Genomic DNA, 18,493 nt, shown 5'->3' with positions numbered 1-18,493 from the left:
TTGGCACAGAAGGTCTTTAATGGTGGTCCTTCTTCATGCTGACTGTTTTCTCTATGCCACTCCACTCTCATGTCACGGTCACCATCATATCTAGCTTAAACTGCTACAACAGTCTTCAACTCTTGAGTACTAATTGCTTTAATTGCTCTCTGCACCAATCTTTTCTCCAAGCTGGAGCCAGAGTGACTTTTCAAAATTGCAAATATGTTCCTATCGCTCTCTTGCTCAAAACTCTTCAGTGGCTACTCGCCATCTAAGGGACAGTTAATTTCTCCAAGTGGTTCAGGTGGTATAGCATCTGCATGTCACGATGTTCTTTCCAGAATGCCGTGAAATAATTAAATCGCACCATATGAAATAAAATGCTCTTCAAAAGAACACTTCTGCTAGCAGAAAATATGTCTGCATTATGTGTGTGTGCAATATAAAATCATGTCCATAAGCACAGATGTCCTTGAGAAACTAAACTGTTGAATTAAGCATGATCAGCACTGGGACTGTCTGTTTAATATTCATTTGCTACTCGTTCGTTCGTTTTGTTGCTTGCTAGTAAGTAGATACACAGGAGCATCTGCCAAAGATTTAGGAAAAATTTATGGTTAAAAAGTTAAGACAGAGATTTCTACCCATTAACTGATTGTTTTAAAAGTTTTTATTTATTGATTTTTAGAGAGAGGAGAGAGAGAAAGAAAAAAAAAGGTGGGAGAAGCGGGAAGCAACTCACAGTTACTTCTCATATGTGCCTTGACTGGGCAGGCCTGGGGTTTCAAACTGGGGACCTCAGCGTTCCAGATCAACGCTTCATCTACTGCACCACCACAAGCCAGCATTCTTAACTGATATATATATATATATATATATATATATATATATATATATAGATATATATATATATATATATATATATATATATATATATATATATATACACACACACACACACACACACACACACACACACACATATATATATATCATTGTGAAAATCCATCCCATTGCAGGTATTGTCCCCGGAGAGCACAGCTTGAGAAGCCCTACTCTGGGACATGAAATCTAAGCCTTTCCACATCTGATCCCATCTTCTCTTCCAGCCTCACTTCTAGCCACTGTCCCTCACTCCACCCCTCTTTCTGGCAGGGCAACTCTTAGAATTCCCTAAAGGTTTTCTGTCCTTTTTTGTTTCTGTGATTTTACACATGCTGGTCTTCTACTGTCCCGCACCTCTGCCCCCTTGCTGGCCAGATAAACTACTCATACTTTGAGACTCAATCCAAGTGCCTCTACTTCGAGGCCTTCCCGCATCTCTCTGGGCTCCTACCTTCTCAAGGTCTTGCCCCTGACTGATCACATCACTGATCACAATACTAGTTATTTGGGGAACTATCTGGCAACTGGTCTAGGAGCTCTGTTAGGTCACGGTAGGGGTTCTTGTCATCCATTTTTTTCTTGAGTTTTTTGGCACTTAGCACAGAGGCTGATGTACAACAGGGACTCAGTGCATATTTGTGAAATAAGTAAGTAAAATTGCAAAGGTTGCGAAGTTTACATTTAGAAGCCCACAACTCCCAACAGGGGTCCCCTCTCCATCTTTCTGTACCCCTCCCCCAGGCCTAGGCACTCTGTACCCTCATGCAGCCCACTGTAGAAATCTGCTGGGTTCTATCATTATTGCTACAGCTCAGGCTTCAAACTTCTCCCTTGACATCCTACCAAACCAGTCCTGTGTCTCATCCCTCTGGGGCTAGATTTCAGATAAACCAGTGGTTCTCAAACCTTAACACAAAATATAACCCCCTGGAGGACTTGTTCAAACACAAATTGCCGGGTCCCAGTCCTGGAGGATCTGACTCAGTAGGCTGGGCTGCGGGGCTGAGAACGTGCGTTTGTAATAACTTCCCAGGTGCTGCTGCTGCTGGTCCAAGGACTACATTGTGAGACCTACAGGAATAAAGAAATGTAAAAGCAAGGGCAGCAGGCAATAGTGCACGAATGAATCCTTAATTTCTCTGGGCTCAGCCCCTTCACTGAATTTCAGATTCTATCAGCAACTAGTTAATCCCTAATCATTTTCCCTCTTCACCTTGTCCTCCTCCTCCCACTTTCTTCTGATCTTACTTTTCAGATTGTTCTTAGAGTTTCTTTACTTTAGACCAGGGTAGTCAACCTTTTTATACCTACCGCCCACTTTTGTATCTCTGTTCGTAGTAAAATTTTCTAACCGCCCACCGGTTCCACAGTAATGGTGATTTATAAAGTAGGGAAGTAACTTTACTTTATAAAATTTATAAAGCAGAGATACAGCAAGTTAAAGCTTATAATAATAATTACTTACCAAGTACTTTATGTTGGATTTTCGCTAAGTTTGGCAGAATAAATCTTTATAAAACAACTTACTATAGTTAAATCTATCTTTTTTTTTTCTTTTTCTTTTTCTTTTTCTTTTTTTACAGAGACAGAGAGTCAGAGAGAGGGATAGACAGACAGGAACGAAGAGAGATGAGAAGCATCGATTCTTCCTTACAGCACCTTAGTTGTTCATTGATTGCTTTCTCATATGTGCCTTGACCGCGGGCCTTCAGCAGACTGAGTAACCCCTTGCTCGAGCCGGCGACCTTGGGTTCAAGCTGGTGAGCTTTTGCTCAAACCAGTTGAGCCTGTGCTCAAACTGGCGACCTCGGAGTCTCAAACCTGGGTCCTTCCACATCCCAGTCTGACGCTCTACCCACCGCACCACCACCTGGTCAGGCTAAATTTATCTTTTTATTTATACTTTGGTTGCTCCGCTACCGCCCACCATGAAAGCTGGAACGCCCACTAGTGGGCGGTAGGGACCAGGTTGACTACCACCACTGCTTTAGACCAACTCAATTATCCTTCTCTTTCTCCTTTCATAAATGCATGACTTCAGGACAACCCTTTCCAGAGCTGTGAGCTCCATTTCACTGTCCTCTCCCCACTGGGAGCTTCCCCCACCCAGTCTGAGCACCTCCCACTGCAGCAGCCAGTGACCTTCTCGAGGCTCCGTTGCAGGTAGGGCCCACTTCCATCTATCAGGGGTAGCCATTTCCCCTCCCCAGGGAGTCTGGTTCCACAAATGTCAGCATGCTAATGACAGTCACCTGCTGGCTCTGGGAAGTCTGCTGCTTGCTCCAGCTTCCTTACTGACAGTGAAAACACTGGAAACACCACATTTACAGGCTTCCGCTCATTTATTCACTCAACAAACTTGATTGAGCACCTGCCAGTCACCTCGCTGGGGTCAAGGACCCCGCTAGGACACACAGAACACCAACACAGGTTCATGGCAGTGCCTGGGGGTACACAGCATCTGTTCATGAAGTGGATCTTTTGGCCCCATTCATTAAGGGGTGGGGGACAGACATTCAAGGAAGAAACTGACCATTCACGAGAAGCTTGCTGTCTGCCCATCACCAAAAACTGGGAGACACAAACCCAGTGTGTTTCCAAGTGTCTTTGTTGAAAGAAGCATTACAATCCACACCTCTCAGCCACTGGCCCACTTCATGGAGAGAAGGTGTGTGAAGTCAAGAACATAGGAGCTAACACCTCTCTCCACGCACCGTATTCACACTGACATACACACCCGGACACATACGCACAATACCACATATGCAAACAGACACGACATGCGGGCAGAGTGGGGCACACTGGCGGGCCACCAAAGATTCCACGCGAAGGTGCTGGGCAGAAAGGTCCGGGGCTTTGGGAATGGTCGTCGCGGAGCGCTAGGCGGGAGGGCAGAGCATCGGAGGCGAGCAAGGTTCCTCGAAGCCACGTACTCCGCCTGCCCAGCTCCGCAGGCTCTCTCCAGATCTGGGCATCAGCTCTCAGTTCTGCCTTCCAAACGTATGCTTCTGGTCCTGCCACCACCCGAGGCCAATGTCCAGACAGACCTAGTAACCTCGGGCCCGTCCCCATCCACCACCCCAGCCTTTGCCAAGGAAGACCGGTCTCTCTCCCAGTCACTCATCCTGGAAGCGGTCGGTCAATTCTGACTCTCCGCTCCCATCCGCTCCTGGCTCAGCCTCACAGCGAGTCCTCGTATACAGACTCTTTGTGTCTCTTCTTTCTTCTGCACTCCCCCCACCCACATCCAAATCCCCGCTCAGGGCGCGCTTCAGTGGTCGCGTCCTGAGTGCCAAGCCCGGAGCTGGAACCCGGGATGCTCTCTGCGCTCCGCACACGAGGAGCCCCCTGAGACGGGGCTGAGAGCACTGTCCCGGCAGGTGGAGTCAAGGGCCAGGAAAGCGCTTCATGTGGCCGCACCGTTTCTCTGTCTCCCTTCCTTCTCCCCAGGTCCGGGCTACTGGGTCGGGTCCCTTCTCCTCCTCTCTCCCTGGCTCCTGTTTTTTTTTATTCCGCTTTCCTCCCTCTTGCCTCCTTCCCAGCCACTCCAGCCTTGGGCTGCCTCGGGGCCGTCTCCCGCGCCCCCATGCCGGACCCTTGCAGACCGGGTTTCGCCCACAGGCCTGCCTCCGCCCGCGCTCCCGGGCGCCACTCTACGTCTGGGTTTCCCTTCGAGAGCAAGGCAACTGCCCTTTTGAGGAATGGACTGTTCCGCTCCCTCGGGCCTCGGGCATGTCAAATCTGCCAGGGTTCAGCAGTCCCAGGGAACTAGCGAGGGGTCAGTCCTGGAGGAGGAGGGAGAGGGCGTCGGGGCTGCAGAGGCGGAGAGGTGCCGAGGGCAGGGGGGGGCAGGCGGCGGCGGCTGGCAGGAGGAAAAGGCAATCAGACAGGCATAACCTCCGCCTTCGGGGGTTCTCCCCTCTGTGCACCGCCCGCCGCCAGTCCCAGGCTCACACAAGGTTAAGGGACAATTAGAGGCGGGACAGAGCCCCTGGAGGCAGCTACCTCTCACTCCCCACTGTCCCACTCCACAGAGCTGGGGTCTTCACCCCCAAGCCCTCCTCTGACTCCGGCGGTCCGGACCAGAGAAGCGGTGGGCGGTTTGAACCTCAGCTCCCAAGCTGAGCGTCAGGGGCTGGGTGGGAAGAGGAGGCATGGGCCTGTCTGGATTAAGTACGCGACAGTGATAGCTCGGCTCCACGAAATTTACAGCCCAAGACACCCGAGGCTCAGATAACTCAGGGCAGAAGGGACGCTTTGTCTCAGGACGGCTGGCCTTGGCCTCCCCGTGTCACAGCTCGGTTGCGGGGCCGCAGTGCGGCTCCCCACCGCCCCCTTTCTCCGCTCCCCCTTGGAGCGGCAGGTGCCGCAGCTGCCCCCCTCCGGCCTCAGCAGCGCTCCCGGGCCGCGAGGAGGCGGGGGCAGGTGTGCTGCGGCACCGAGCGCCGGCGGCAGGCGCTCGCATCCCAGCACCCTGACATCTCGGTGAAGAAGAAGAGGGGTCCAGAGGGCCCGGAGGAGGGGAGGAGGACTGCAGAGCTCCGCCGCCCGGCTGCGCGCGGGAGGTAGAGGGGCGGGGGCTCCGCTCTAGCCTCCGGGGGTCTGGGGACTCCGGGATGTAAGGCGAGAGCAGGGGGGTGTGACAATTCAGCAGAGGTCGGGACATACCACTGAGCCCAGGGAAGGGGGGGCAGGACGTGGTCACCGAGGGGAGCCCCCGCCCCCCTTCGAAGGCCAGCGACCGAGGTTGTAAGGAGAACTGGAGGCGGGCTAGTAGGGAAGCGAAGCTTTAAATCTGTCTCCTCCCCAGACCCTACCTCCAAGGGGGTGGGCGATAGAGGGGAGGTTGGGGTTGGAGCAGCAGCGAGGGGGCTCCTCCCTTGCACCTCCCCCACCGGACTTGGTCGCGCCCGAAGTGTAACACTTTCTCTTTGTCGGAGGAGCTCCACTGTTTCCTGTGCTGGAGCTCCGGTTGCGGCGGCGCCCGTGGCAGCCCTGGCGGACGCAGGAGCGATGGCAGCGAGCGACAGAGCTCGCCAGGAGGTGAGTGCGGGCTTTGGGTGCCGGCACTCGGGCCAGGGCCCCGGGCAGGGCGGAGGAGACCCGGCCGCCGCCGCCACCACTGCGAGGAGGGCAGCGGGCAGCACCCTGGAGCGAAGGCGCGGCGGGACTCCCGCGCCTGCGATCAGCGGCTCAGTCCCCCAGCCTGTCCTCGGGAACCGCGGCGGCGGCGGGCGGCTGGGGGCTTGGCCACGGCTTCGGGCGGGCGGCTGAACTTGAATTGCCCAAGATCTGCAGTAAGCGCCGCCGCTTCCCTCGCTGCAGCCGCGCTCCGGCCGTTGGGGCGTTGCCGAATGAATGGCTGCACGAGCCGCCAAGCCCACCGCGCCCCTGGCCCCTAGCCTTCCTAGACCGCGGGGCCGCGCCCCTGCGCGCAGCCACTCGTCGCGACCCGACTTCAGTAAGAACAGGGGCGCGGGGCTGGGGTTAGCGGGCGGCGGGAGGCTGCGAGTGGTGAAAGGGGCGGGGAGGTGACTAGCTGGGGGAGGGGTTCTCCATATGCATTACATATGTGACTGCGTCTGTGAGTGTGGAGCACTGTGTGCGTCTGAGTGCACGCGCGCGCACCCGTGCCTCCCGGGCGGGCGGCGGCGCCCGGCTGCTCTCTGACCCGAGATAGGTCTGCCAGGTTCTCTGAGTGTGGGCACCTCCAGGGTGTGTGTCCAGACGCCTCTCTGCTTGTGCTGCGTGCCTCTGGGTCCCATTCGTGCGTTTGTGTGGGGTGCAGTTCGCTGGCCTGTAGGTGGCTGGCTGCGTATTCTGGCAGGTTTCTGAGCACCTGACCCAGGTTGCGCGGGCCTCCGGGGTCTGTAATGCTGCGTGTTCAGTGTAACTGGGCTTATGAGTCAAAACCTGTGGAGCTAGCTCTTACTATTGGGACTCAGGAAAATAACTGTGAGGTTTGCAAAAGCAGTGCCGTCTTTCTTTTTGTTGGCAACAGACTCTGGAAAAAAAATCTTCATTTAAAGAGCTGAAGTTTTCCAGCCTGAGATATACAGAGAAATCATGTTGAAGTGACCTGAGGCTCCATGTTTGTTTTTTCAGACGAGAAGTTTGGTTGCAAAGGGAAGGGATGATTCCATTTGGGGAAACAACCTAGCCTTTCTATGCATCCATGGGTTTCTGGAGTTTTTAGAAGCCCACAGTTACCAGCACCCTGAGGCGAGGAGGGGGAGTGAAGTAGAGAGAGGTATGTCCCGTGACATCCCGTGACATCATATACTACTTGATGAAAATCACGAAACACAGACACACACACACACACACACACACAAATGTTTTAAAACCTTGTGGTTTATTTATTAAAGGAAATAGTCTGTGCAATGCAATTCCAGTGAGGAAAAAATAGCTTCTAGGTATTTCATGTAATTGAAATTGATTTGTTTTCAAAATCTGAAACAGGAATCCAAGTATTTTTCTCTACAGGATAAGCATGAATTTATCCCACCCTCTTGTTTCTGTTTGGAAGGGCAGAGTGATTTCTTTGGAAACTCCCCCAACTGTGGCAGAGCCTAGCACTGAGCTCTGTATGCAGTCACAGCGTGGAAGGATTCAGAGCGGATAGGGTGCTCTGGCGTGATGGAATTTGAGCGAATTCTCTTCTCCCCCAGATTGGCACAGTAATATTTATCACTTTAGTGTTTTGAGGGTTCCCAGAGTGCTTTTCTCCTCCTCGTTACCTGCATTTTAGAGATGGCATGGCTTAAGTAGAAGAATTAGTCCCCTGGATTACATTTACCCCATTCTTGTTACCAAAAAGGATGTTAATGATTTTTCTTGTCAGCTAATTAATTTGCATTGACCTGTCTGTACTCTCTCACCAGTGTGCTTGCCTGGATTAGGATTGCAGCATAGTTGTTGCAAAGGCGAACATTCTAGAACGTTGTGTTTCAGTTGGCAACCCAGAGATCCCTTTTGTTGTGCAGATGAGGGAGGGGTGTTTTAGGGCCGTATGATTTGCTTTGCACGGATCCAGCTTGTTCTGGCCAGCCTTGCTGTGCTGTATGATGAAGAACATAATTGCACACCAGATTCTGAAGCTCCAAGAGCAGCCTGAGCACTTGAGACCTTGTTATCATGATAAATGGGTTTCTGGGAAAACTGACATCACTCCCCATGCCCCCCAGCCCCAGCCAGTGAAACTCTTGTTTAATGTGTCATTTGTCTCTCTGTTCTCCTTTGTGTCTGCAAGGAGTTGTAATTCACCAGGGGAAGATGGAATGAACTCAGGAGACCTTGGATGTTTGGTTGTAGCCTGTTTTTTTCCTGGGAACATGTATCCAGGATTTGGGAAGAGAAGACTGGATAGTAAACCTAAGTGTGCCTGGCTTAAGAGTTCTGTTTCGTGAGCTCTGAGACATGGTGCCATATAAGTAGTCCTCTGGTGTGTGTGTGTGTGTGTGTGTGTGTGTGTGTGTCCTTTCCAGAGTCAGTTGAGGGTCACTCTGGCTAGACTATAACAGTCCCTAAAGTTGTTGGGTAGGGTCCTTATTTGGGCATGCATGCAACTTGCAAGTTTTGTTCTCCTGTACATAATACAATCCCACCCTGTTTGAATAAACACTACAAAGATTTTGCATGACAAAATGATTTCTCTATTGTGACCACAAGTGTTTATTTCATTGACTAAGTGTCCAGCACGATGGCTAGCCTTGGTCAACTATACAAAAAAAATAGTAGACCCAGTTCTTGGCTTTTAAGCTTACAGTCTAGTTGGAGAGACAAATTATGGACACAATAATTAGAGAACTACAGCAGATTCTTGCGATGGTCCCACCCCCAACCCCGGTCTGTGAGGTGGTTTATTAATATACATACATACTCTGAAAGAGTACCTGACTTGTCCAAGGTAACCTAGCCAGGCTCAGTGTCGGCCCGAGGCTGCATCTCCTGGCTCTCGCACTGTTTCTTTCAGTGTAGCATTTTGAGTTACAGACTTTAAGTGCTGGCCTATAGAAAGAACCTTGATTCTGACTTGAAATACTCCCACAACGTGGGCAATGATGCTTTCTTCCGGTAGTAGCCAGGTGATGGTCTTTCTCCCTAAAGAAAGAGCTTGCAGGGGCCAGGTTGGCCCCAGCTGGGGTTGGCCTGGGGCAACTGTCCACAGGTGGCTGCACTCTGGGCTTGCTATCAAATGGCACTTCTCCTTTTATCCCTCAGCCATCTCCACCACCTCACACTAAAAGTAATATTGTACCCTAAACAGGGAGAACAAACCCCAATATCCACTCATACGTCTACTGGAGATATAGCACTGAAAAAAATTTATATAGCCCCAAATATTCAAACTTTTTTTTTTTTTTTTTTACAGAGACAGAGAGAGTCAGAGAGAGGGATAGACAGGGACAGACAGACAGGAATGGAGAGATGAGAAGCATCAATCATTAGTTTTTCATTGCGCGTTGCGACTCCTTAGTTGTTCATTGATTGCTTTCTCATATGTGCCCTGACCTCAGGCCTTCAGCAGACCCAGTAACCCCTTGCTGAAGCCAGCGACCTTGGGCTCAAGCTGGTGAGCTTTGCTCAAACCAGATGAGCCCGCGCTCAAGCTGGCGACCTTGGAGTCTCGAACCTGGGTCCTTCCACATCCCAGTCCGATGCTCTATCCACTGCGCCACTGCCTGGTCAGGCTCAAACTTCTTGAATCTAAGACAAAAGTATATGGATGATTACTGTACTATTCCCCAAACTTTATGTTTTTGAGATGTTACAAAATAAAACGTGTGTGTGTGGGGGGTATGGAGCCCTGGCCAGATAGCTCAGCTGGTTAGAGCATCGTCCAGAAGCGCAGAGGTTGCTGGTTCAATACTCGGTCAGGGACGGAAGAAACGGATGTTCCTATCTCTCTCCCTCTCTTTCCCTTCCTGTCTCTAAAATTAATACAATAAACATTAAAAAGAATAACAAAGTAAAGCAACTATGAATTGATAACTTCTCGTACCACCCTCCTCCTTTGTCTGTAAAATAAATAAATAAAATCTTTTAAAAAATAATCAAGGCCCTGGCTGGTTGGCTCAGTGGTAGAGCGTCGGCCTGGCGTGCAGAAGTCCCGGTTCGATTCCCGGCCAGGGCACACAGGAGAAGCGCCCATCTGCTTCTCCACCTCTCCCCCTCTCCTTCCTCTCTGTCTCTCTCTTCCCCTCCGCAGCAGAGGCTCCATTGGAGCAAAGATGGCCCCGGTGCTGGGGATGGCTCTGTGGCCTCTGCCCCAGGCGCTAGAAGAGTGGCTCTGGTCGCAACAGAGCGAAGCCCCGGAGGGGCAGAGCATCGCCCCCTGGTGGGCAGAGCGTCGCCCCCTGGTGGGTGTGCCGGGTGGATCCTGGTCGGGCACATGCGGGAGTCTGTCTGACTGTCTCCCCGTTTCCAGCTTCAGAAAAATACAAAAAAAAAAAATCAAGTAAAGCAACTATGAATTGATACTTCTCGCTGCACCCTCCTTTGTCTGTAAAATCAATAAATAATATCTTTTTTAAAATCCCCCAAAAGTTGGGGAGGCATTACAGTGCACGCCCCCTCGAAATGCACATGGCCCCTTCCCTCAGGGCATTTCCGATCTGGTAGCAGAGGCCCACACCAATAACGAATAACCGCCACGTGGTAAGTGCTGCGCAGGCGCTGCCGCCGCGATGAGAAGTCATTACAAAGGGCCCTCATCCAGCAGTGGATGCGGGTGGTGTGTGACAAGGGAGGCTTCCTGAGGGTTTCAACTCGGAAAAGGGTAGGTGTGAAGATGGGTGAGATCTTGCTTCTGCTACTGGGCTAGGAACATTTCCTTTGTTAATTCACACAATTTTATTGGCATTCATTTCTTCACCATGTGTCCACTGGGCAGCGACTCTGCCCAGCCCTGTGCCAGGCCAGGTTAGTGCGGCCAAGGCAAATAGGGTGCTGCCCTCTCAGAGCTTCCAGCTGGGGGGCGGGAGTCAGCCCCGTTTCCTTTCCCCATCCTCAATGCCGGAAATGTGTGTTAGCAGTGCTCTGATTCCAAAACTGCATTGCTGCTGAGTGATTTGTCTGTATAGTACAATGAGATTTTGGTCTGCAGTCATGTGCACAGCATTTAGTTTGTGGAGTCTCTACTGTAAATTTTCTGTTAATTGCTGGCTTTGTTACTCAGCACGGCCCCTCCCATTGTGTGCTGAAGGGAGCGAACCGTTGTATTAGCCTGAGCAAAACTATGATAGTTAGGAAGCTAAGTCCCCTGGAAAAAAGTATTCCAGAATGAAATGGGACTGATTGCTGGACTTGCCTGGGCTTCTGGATTATCAGAGCTGGGGTTTCATGTTAGCTTGAACAATTGAGAAGGGCTCTTACCGCGTGAACATTAAAAGCGTATTCAAGAAAGAAAGAGCAGAGCAAAGAAAAGGAATACCATGAATAAGTGTAACATGTTTCTTTCAGCAATTTCAAAATGCTTCCATCTGTATGACTGTGCTTTCCCCAACAGCTTCCTGGACAAGTATTACTGTCTTCTTCATTTTATGGGTCCAGGAAGATCAAGTGACTTACTCCAAAGTGTTATCGCTGGTCAGTGGGTAAGACGACGGAACACTTACCAGATGACACAGATTCATTCAAAAGAAAAACAACAAAACAGAAAACAAAATCCTGGTCTTTTCATGATAATTCTAAGAAATAAAAATCCTGCCCTATCCTCTCTTCTTTTTTCATGGGGTTCCCCGCCCCAGCACACTCAGGGGGTCAGAGGAGAATATACTTGGGTGCTTTGAAGAGTTTTGATGTTAAGAAGATTCTCAGCTTAAATACAAATAGCACAGTCATGGGATTTTCTTTCTTTTTTCCCCCCATATTGCTTTGAATAAAAGTCTTGGAGCCACCAGCTATGTAATGATGGATTATTTTAAGTAACAACTGGAAGGGGGGGGCAGAATAAATTAGGAACACAGACCCCCTCCTCCTCGGTTTGGCAGGAGGAGGCTTCTGCTGCCAGGGTTTGGGATTTGGAACCGTGGGTTTCTCTGTTGCCTGCACAGAGGAAGGAGGCCACATGCTCAGGAGGGTGAGACATAATGTTATCCTCTCCTTCAGTGTCTTCTTGTTAGAGGCAGCCATCTGCTGAATTATGCAGTGTGCTCTCAGTGGCCCTGGACTTGGGTCATCCATTCCACTCACTTAAAGGTAACTGGGGAAGAGATTTGCGGGCCTCCTCTCGAGGATAAGACTCAGGGCTCAGGTTTCTCCCGCCATGGCCCTCTCTGACCCCTAACGAAGGCCCTGGGGTAACAGGAGCAGAGCTCTGCTCTCACGGCCCTTGATGAGGTGTGAGGTAGCCTTGGGTTTCCTTTCGCAGCAGAGGCCCCCAGCTCGGAGCACTGGCGACGAGGCAGGAACTAGGTTTTTTCAGATCCCTTTTAAACGAGACCAGATGGAGGCAGAGGCAAGTTCAGTCTCCCCAGAGGACAGTCGGGCTTTCGTCCAGAGGCCTGTGAGTAAACCTTTTTTTTTTTTTTTTTTTTTTTACAGATTGGAGATAACAATGTCCAGAACACCTAGAAAACTCTGTTTAACTAGCCTAGCTTGAAGGGAATCTGTCTGGCTTTTGTGGGAAAGTTGACCCACTCTGAGCAGGGAGTCGTCCCTGGACTGAGGAGGATATATTTTTTTCTTAAGAATTTGGCTTGTTGGGTCAGGTAACCCTGGGGTTCTTGAGCAGAGCTAGGCAGTTGGCCAGGCCGAGGCTTAGGTCGGAGTCAGAAGAGAGGGAAATGGGAGAGAGAATGCGGAAGAGGAGCCAATGGCCCTCCATGACACCCACTTCTACGTCAGTTGCCTTCTGTGGGCCACAGCCACCTTGGTGAGCCCATACACTTCCAGGTCATGTTTCATGACCCTTCTCCCTCCAACTAAGCATCAAGCCACAAACCCAATGTCCTGGAATTTCACAGCATAAAAATCTATATCTGCCATTTGAGGCAGCTTTTCCATTTGAGAATGGCAGTCTGCTTGGCAGGGCCCTGGATCCTAGCCCCGCTCCGCCACTAAATCACTCTGACTCGGGACAAGTCATTTCCTCTCTCTGAGTCTCTGTTTCCCCTTTTGTAAAGAGCGGATTGGATTAGGTGATCTTTAGGGGCATTTCAAGCTCGAATATTGTATGGCTCTTATGTTTCCTTGCTCCCTAGCCTAATTTCTCTTTGGTCCTTGTCTGTTTCTGCTTCTGAATGAGGTGGCAGCATGTTGCTCCACCCCTTCCTTGCTCAGACTCCTTGAGCTGGGTGGGGAGAGAGTTGGGGAGAAGGCAGGTCTGGGCTTTTAGCTCAGCAGAGTCTCTATAAGTGGATTAGAAACAACGCTCCAGATACTGTGTGTCCGTGTAGGTGTATATAGCCCTTGTCTTTCTATAAAGCTATGTGCCTGCTGACTTTTTGTCTATTGAGTCCTATTTTAAAGGCACAAGGAGAGCTGGCTGTTTAATGGAATCTTGCTGTGAGTCCTTTTATAGAATGAAAAGCCACTCTGTAATTGATCTGGTGAATTAAAATCCAAAGTTTCAGCCTTCTGCTGGTTTCGCCAACATGGGCCCTTTCCCTGTGTGGGGAGGATGGTCTCCGTGCATCCCCCAGGGGCCCCTAAGGTGCTCTCTCACTGAAGGGCATATCTGGGGCCAGCATTTGCAGGCTTCACTTCTCCTTGGCAAAGCACCCAGATTACTCTCTCCCAGTTCAGGGTGTCAATACTACTGTCTTCATCAACTCAAAGGAAATTCTGACATTTGATGTATGAGGCATATTGGAGGGTTTTTGTTTTTTGTTTTTAACCTCTGGGAACTTATCAGTGCTTTTGTGGTTCTTATGGCCTATAATACAGTGGCGATCACACCTTTGACAACAGTGGAGGCAGCAGATAGGGCTGTTGCCCACCTGATTGCGTCAAGACCTTTTACTACGTTTCAGGATATGTGATTTTACTTCCGGTTCACGTGAATATTTATAAAAATGTTACACTGTATAATCATGTTATGTATATATAATGATGCTATTATAATAAGGAAAATAGTAGAATTTTATTGTATCACTGGTAAAATGAATGTTTTATATTACAGTTAAACTGCCTGAAAGCTGAATACTCACCTGAATTTTCTGATTATCTGTATTTAAAGCACCTTTTTCATTGTAGTTGAATGTTTGCTATAATATCTGAGGCTACTTTCCTGTGTAGGAAAGTATTATGGAGCTTTCTTTAAAAAAAAAACAAAAACAAACATTTTTATTCTGATTATAAAAGTAAAATACGTCTATTGTAGAACATTTGGAAAACACAGAAAAGCAACACCACTACAGCCCCTCCACCCAAACTAACCATTGTCACCAACATGTTGTATTCTTTGAAGTTTTTAAGAATGCATATATACCACTCCCCAATGATTGGGATGATCCTGTTTATACTGTTTTTTTTTGGGGTTTTTTTTGTAATAGTATTCGGTAATCCTTTCCCCATGTTATTAAATATTCTTAGAAGCTGCTTTTATCAGCTTTTTAAGATTCTATCATGCATCATTGAATTATTCATTGATTTTGATCGGTTTGAAGATTTGCAGGATCTATCATAGATTGGTCTTCAGGTCTGGGAAGGGCAGGTATGAGAGATAAGGCCCACCAGTGAGTGACACATGGGGACAGTCTTATTTCCGTGTTTCTTTCCTTTCCTAACATCAACATGCAAAGGCCAGAGGAGAAAGTTTAGGGAAAGCCCAGTCATCAACAATGACTTTTTGCTTTGGTCTCATCCTTTAGAATGACAGCTACTAACTTAGTCACCTCGGTTTTATTTATTTCTTTTTTAATTGAATGTATTGAGGTGACACTAATAAAATTATATTAGTTTCAGGTATACAATTCTATGAGACATTATCTGTATATTTGTGTAGGAGACGACCCTGCACCAATACAAATGGCAGTTAACTGCAGAGCAAGGGTTACTTGGAGACGAGATCTTGGAGTATATTAGCCATGGAGAGACACTGGCCTGGGTTACTTGAATGCAAGTACGCAGGATTCTTGGAGGAATGCCTCCAAGAACCAGATGTCCTTTATGATTGATAAGCTCTGGGACTCTGACTCTTCTTGTGTCCTTGCTCATGAAAGAAACAGTAGACGTGCAGGGTTGGGGATGAAACGGATGGGAAAAAAGGCTTGTGTAACTTTCTAGTTTTATCTGCTGAGCTTTTGGAACTCAATAAATATGCAGTGGCAATTTTATCTGGGCTGATTCCGCCTAACAGTTTCAGCCCTCTGCCCAGTTATCTGAATCTGGTGTGTCTTTTGCCTCGCGAACCCGAACTGTAAAGAAATTTGTAACATATTTGTATTGTGTGTCCACCACCCCAAGTCAGGTCTTCCATCACCATTTATCCCCTTTACCTTCTCCGTCCCCACCTCCTTTCCCTCTTGTAATTACCACACTGTTGTCTAGGTCTACTAGGTTTTCTTCTTTGCTTACTCTCTTCACCGTTTTCACCCAGCCACCGGCCCCCATCAGCCTCCTCAGTTTTAAATGGAGGCAGGAGATGCTCTGCTGACACAGATAGGCACATGCTCAGTTCCCAGAGGCCTCAAATACTGTGTACTTACTAGACCACTAAAATCGGAAGGGAGCAGGAGAGTGAGGGGCACAGAGTTTGCCCACTTGCATGTTTATGGGACTCTTTATTTTCAGAGTAACAGCAATGGGAGAAAAATGGACAGCTGGAATGACCATTACTCATTCTTCATAATATGAACCTTGACTATTCAATTAGAAAATGAAATTGGTGTATCCTCAGAGGAGGGGGCAGAAGAAAAAGAGAGTGGTGTTTCTGCCAGTGATATGAAATGTGGTATAACGGATTTCAAAACCACAAGTGACTGCAGATGAGGAGAAAACAGGAAGTGTAATTGGGGAGGGAGTGGGGCTCTCCCAGAACTCAGGAGTGCTCTTTCATTTTGCCTGCCTCTTAGCTCCTCAAAGACTCTGCCTCTTCATCGTCCCTGCTGCAGCGCTGAGTGAGAACTCTCTTGCCTTGTATTAAAAATGTTTTTAAATTGCATAGGTAATGTGTGAATACATTCATGCGATAAAAGAATCACACAATACAGAAGTGTACTGACTATCCCCTGAGAAACCGCTCTTTCCATTATCCTCCCCTGAGATAGCCATGGTTCTTGGTTTGGTGGCATTTTTTTCAGTCCCCTTTCTATGGACTACGTACATTTATGTTCAGGTGCACATATATACACGGTATAGAGCTTTTTGGTATACATGGGCTCATACTGTGCTTATTGTTCTAAAACTTCTTTTATCTACATTATAGTGTGTCTTAAAGATATTCACATCAGTACCTATAGAGTGACCACATTCTTCTTCTTTTTATTTATTTATTTAAAAAATTAAATTTAATGGGGTCACATTGGTTAAGAACAGAACATGTTTCAAGAAAACATTTCTATAGCGTTTGAACTGTTGATTGTGTTGTGCACTAACCTCATTCTTCTTAGCGGCTTCAGAATATTCCAGAGTAAGCCTGTGTCATAATTTAGTTGAATATTTTCCTATTATTGGACATTTACTTTTTTTCTGGTTTTTTAGTACTATAAACAGTGTTGTAATGAATTTCCTTGTAGTACATGGACCTTTGTACAGACGTATGAGCTCCTGTAGAATACATTCTCGGGAGGATTTACGGTTACTGGAGACAGGCCATTTAACATTTTGGTTACTGTGGCCTTTCCAGCATCTCAGTTCAAGCATTGAACATGGCACCACCTGCGACTCAGAATGATAACTGGGTGTCAAACATGCTGAGCCAAGTTGTTAGTTCCATCCATCTCCTCTTATGAACATTGTAATCCAGGGAACATTTAATTAATTGCAGTCAAAGTAGTGAGGACCTCAGTGAATCAGGCCACCTTCTGGAGAAAGAGGGAGAGAAGACATCGGAGGTTTAGTGAGGGAGGGGGAGAAACTTCCCGGGGCTGTCCTGGGGTCCGTGTACATTTCGTCCGGTGTCCTTTCCTTTTTACTTCTACATGTTTAGCTGAGCTATGACGACTAATGTTCATAATGATGACCTTCATGCTTTATAAGATGCATCAAAACAAGAGTGAACGGTGTTTGCTAGACAGGATTGCCTAAAGCAGGAACTATATATACAAATACTACATTTTTGAACCTTTCTCAACTACAAGCATTGAGATAAAAAGTTTCCTGCTGCTCAAAAAAACAACTCCCCAAAACAAAAACAGAAAAACATGACCCCATGTTCCCTAGTCCCCATACCTTCCAGTTAATTTAGTTACATTGGACACTAGGTTAAAAAAATTACAGAAGAAATAAGGGTTCTTAAGGGATTGTTAAATGTCACCAGTGACCTTCATCAAATCTCTGTAATTGTTCCTGATTTCAGTCTTGGCCTCTGGTGATAGAAAGCTATTGGGTCGCCTGACCAGGTGGTGGCACAGTAGATAGAGCGTTGGACTGGGATGCGGAAGACCCAGGTTCGAGACCCCGAGGTCGCCAGCTTGAGCGTGGGCTCATCTGGTTTGAGCAAAGCTCACCAGCTTGGCCCCAAGGTCGCTGGCTTGAACAAGGGGTTACTCGGTCTGCTGAAGGCCCGCGGACAAGGCACATATGAGAAAGCAATCAATGAACAACTGAGGTGTCGCAACGTGCAACAAAAAACTAATGATTGATGCTTTTCATCTCTCCATTTCTGTCTGTCCCTATCTATCCCTCTCTCTAGCTCTCTCTCTGTCTCTGTAAAAAAAGAAAAGAAAAAAGAAAAAAGAAAGCTATTGGGTCATCTCTTCCTTATCTGACCATGTTCTCCTCTTGGAAGAGCCCTCTTCATCTTCCCATTCCCTACTTGTGGCCGCTTCCTGTATTCTATCTTCAGCTCTTCTCTCCCTGTACTGTCTCTTGGAGAACACGTCTAGTTTCATACCTCTCACTCTTAAATTTATACGCCAGTCTGGAATTCTCCTGGAGCCTAAAATTCCATCTTACTAAGAACTTATTAAATTTCTTCTCCTAGATATCTCACATAAAATCAAAACTATCTTATTTTCCTTAATGCAGCCATCCCTTGCCATATCACGGTTTCACTGTTTTGCTATATTGCGGGATTTTGCGTTATATAGGTATTTTTATGTATTTGTTAGTTTTATTATCTTTGCGGTAAAATAAGCAAAATAAGTCTGGAAAAGGTTAATAACAGTGTGGGAAAGGTATATAAGAGTGTGGGGAGGGTTTATAAAGCCTTAAAATATATATAAAAAATAAATATAAGGTTGTGACATTGCGGATTTTTGCCTATCGCAGAGGGTTCTGGAACCAAACCTCCATAATAGATGAGGGACCACTGTATAGGAAACGCTTCTACAAATTCAGAAGAGAAAGGCAATTGTCTAGTGTTTTTGGCAAAGACATGTACAGGAAACTCACATAAAATCATACACATGCACAGTATACACATAGAGTTGAACAATAAGAAATAATAATAACATGCAAATTAAATGACACGTGTCATTTTTTAGTGGTTCAGTTCACAATAGCTAAAAAGCCTCAG

General features: G+C 47.8%; 1 protein-coding gene across 4 annotated transcripts in view; it reads left to right on the top strand.

Annotated features, from left to right (window-relative positions):
• The first annotated feature begins 5,807 nt into the window (after positions 1–5,807).
• SEPTIN6 (septin 6) overlaps positions 5,808–18,493 on the top strand; it is a 79,379-nt gene continuing 66,693 nt past the window's right edge. For 3 of the 4 annotated variants that reach the window (XM_066356126.1, XM_066356124.1, XM_066356125.1), the window contains exon 1: positions 12,313–12,376. In XM_066356126.1, coding sequence (XP_066212223.1) covers positions 12,317–12,376 — 60 coding nt within the window. In that variant the 5' untranslated portion in view covers positions 12,313–12,316. Of the gene's footprint in view, positions 5,911–12,312; positions 12,377–18,493 lie in introns of those variants that run through there. The other variant, XM_066356123.1, reaches the window with a different exon arrangement.

The sequence above is a fragment of the Saccopteryx leptura genome, chromosome X (genome assembly GCF_036850995.1).
Source record: "Saccopteryx leptura isolate mSacLep1 chromosome X, mSacLep1_pri_phased_curated, whole genome shotgun sequence".
Taxonomy (NCBI): Eukaryota; Metazoa; Chordata; class Mammalia; order Chiroptera; family Emballonuridae; genus Saccopteryx; species Saccopteryx leptura.
The sequence above is the reverse complement of the archived record's forward strand: the minus strand, read 5'-3'. Positions and strand labels throughout refer to the sequence as shown.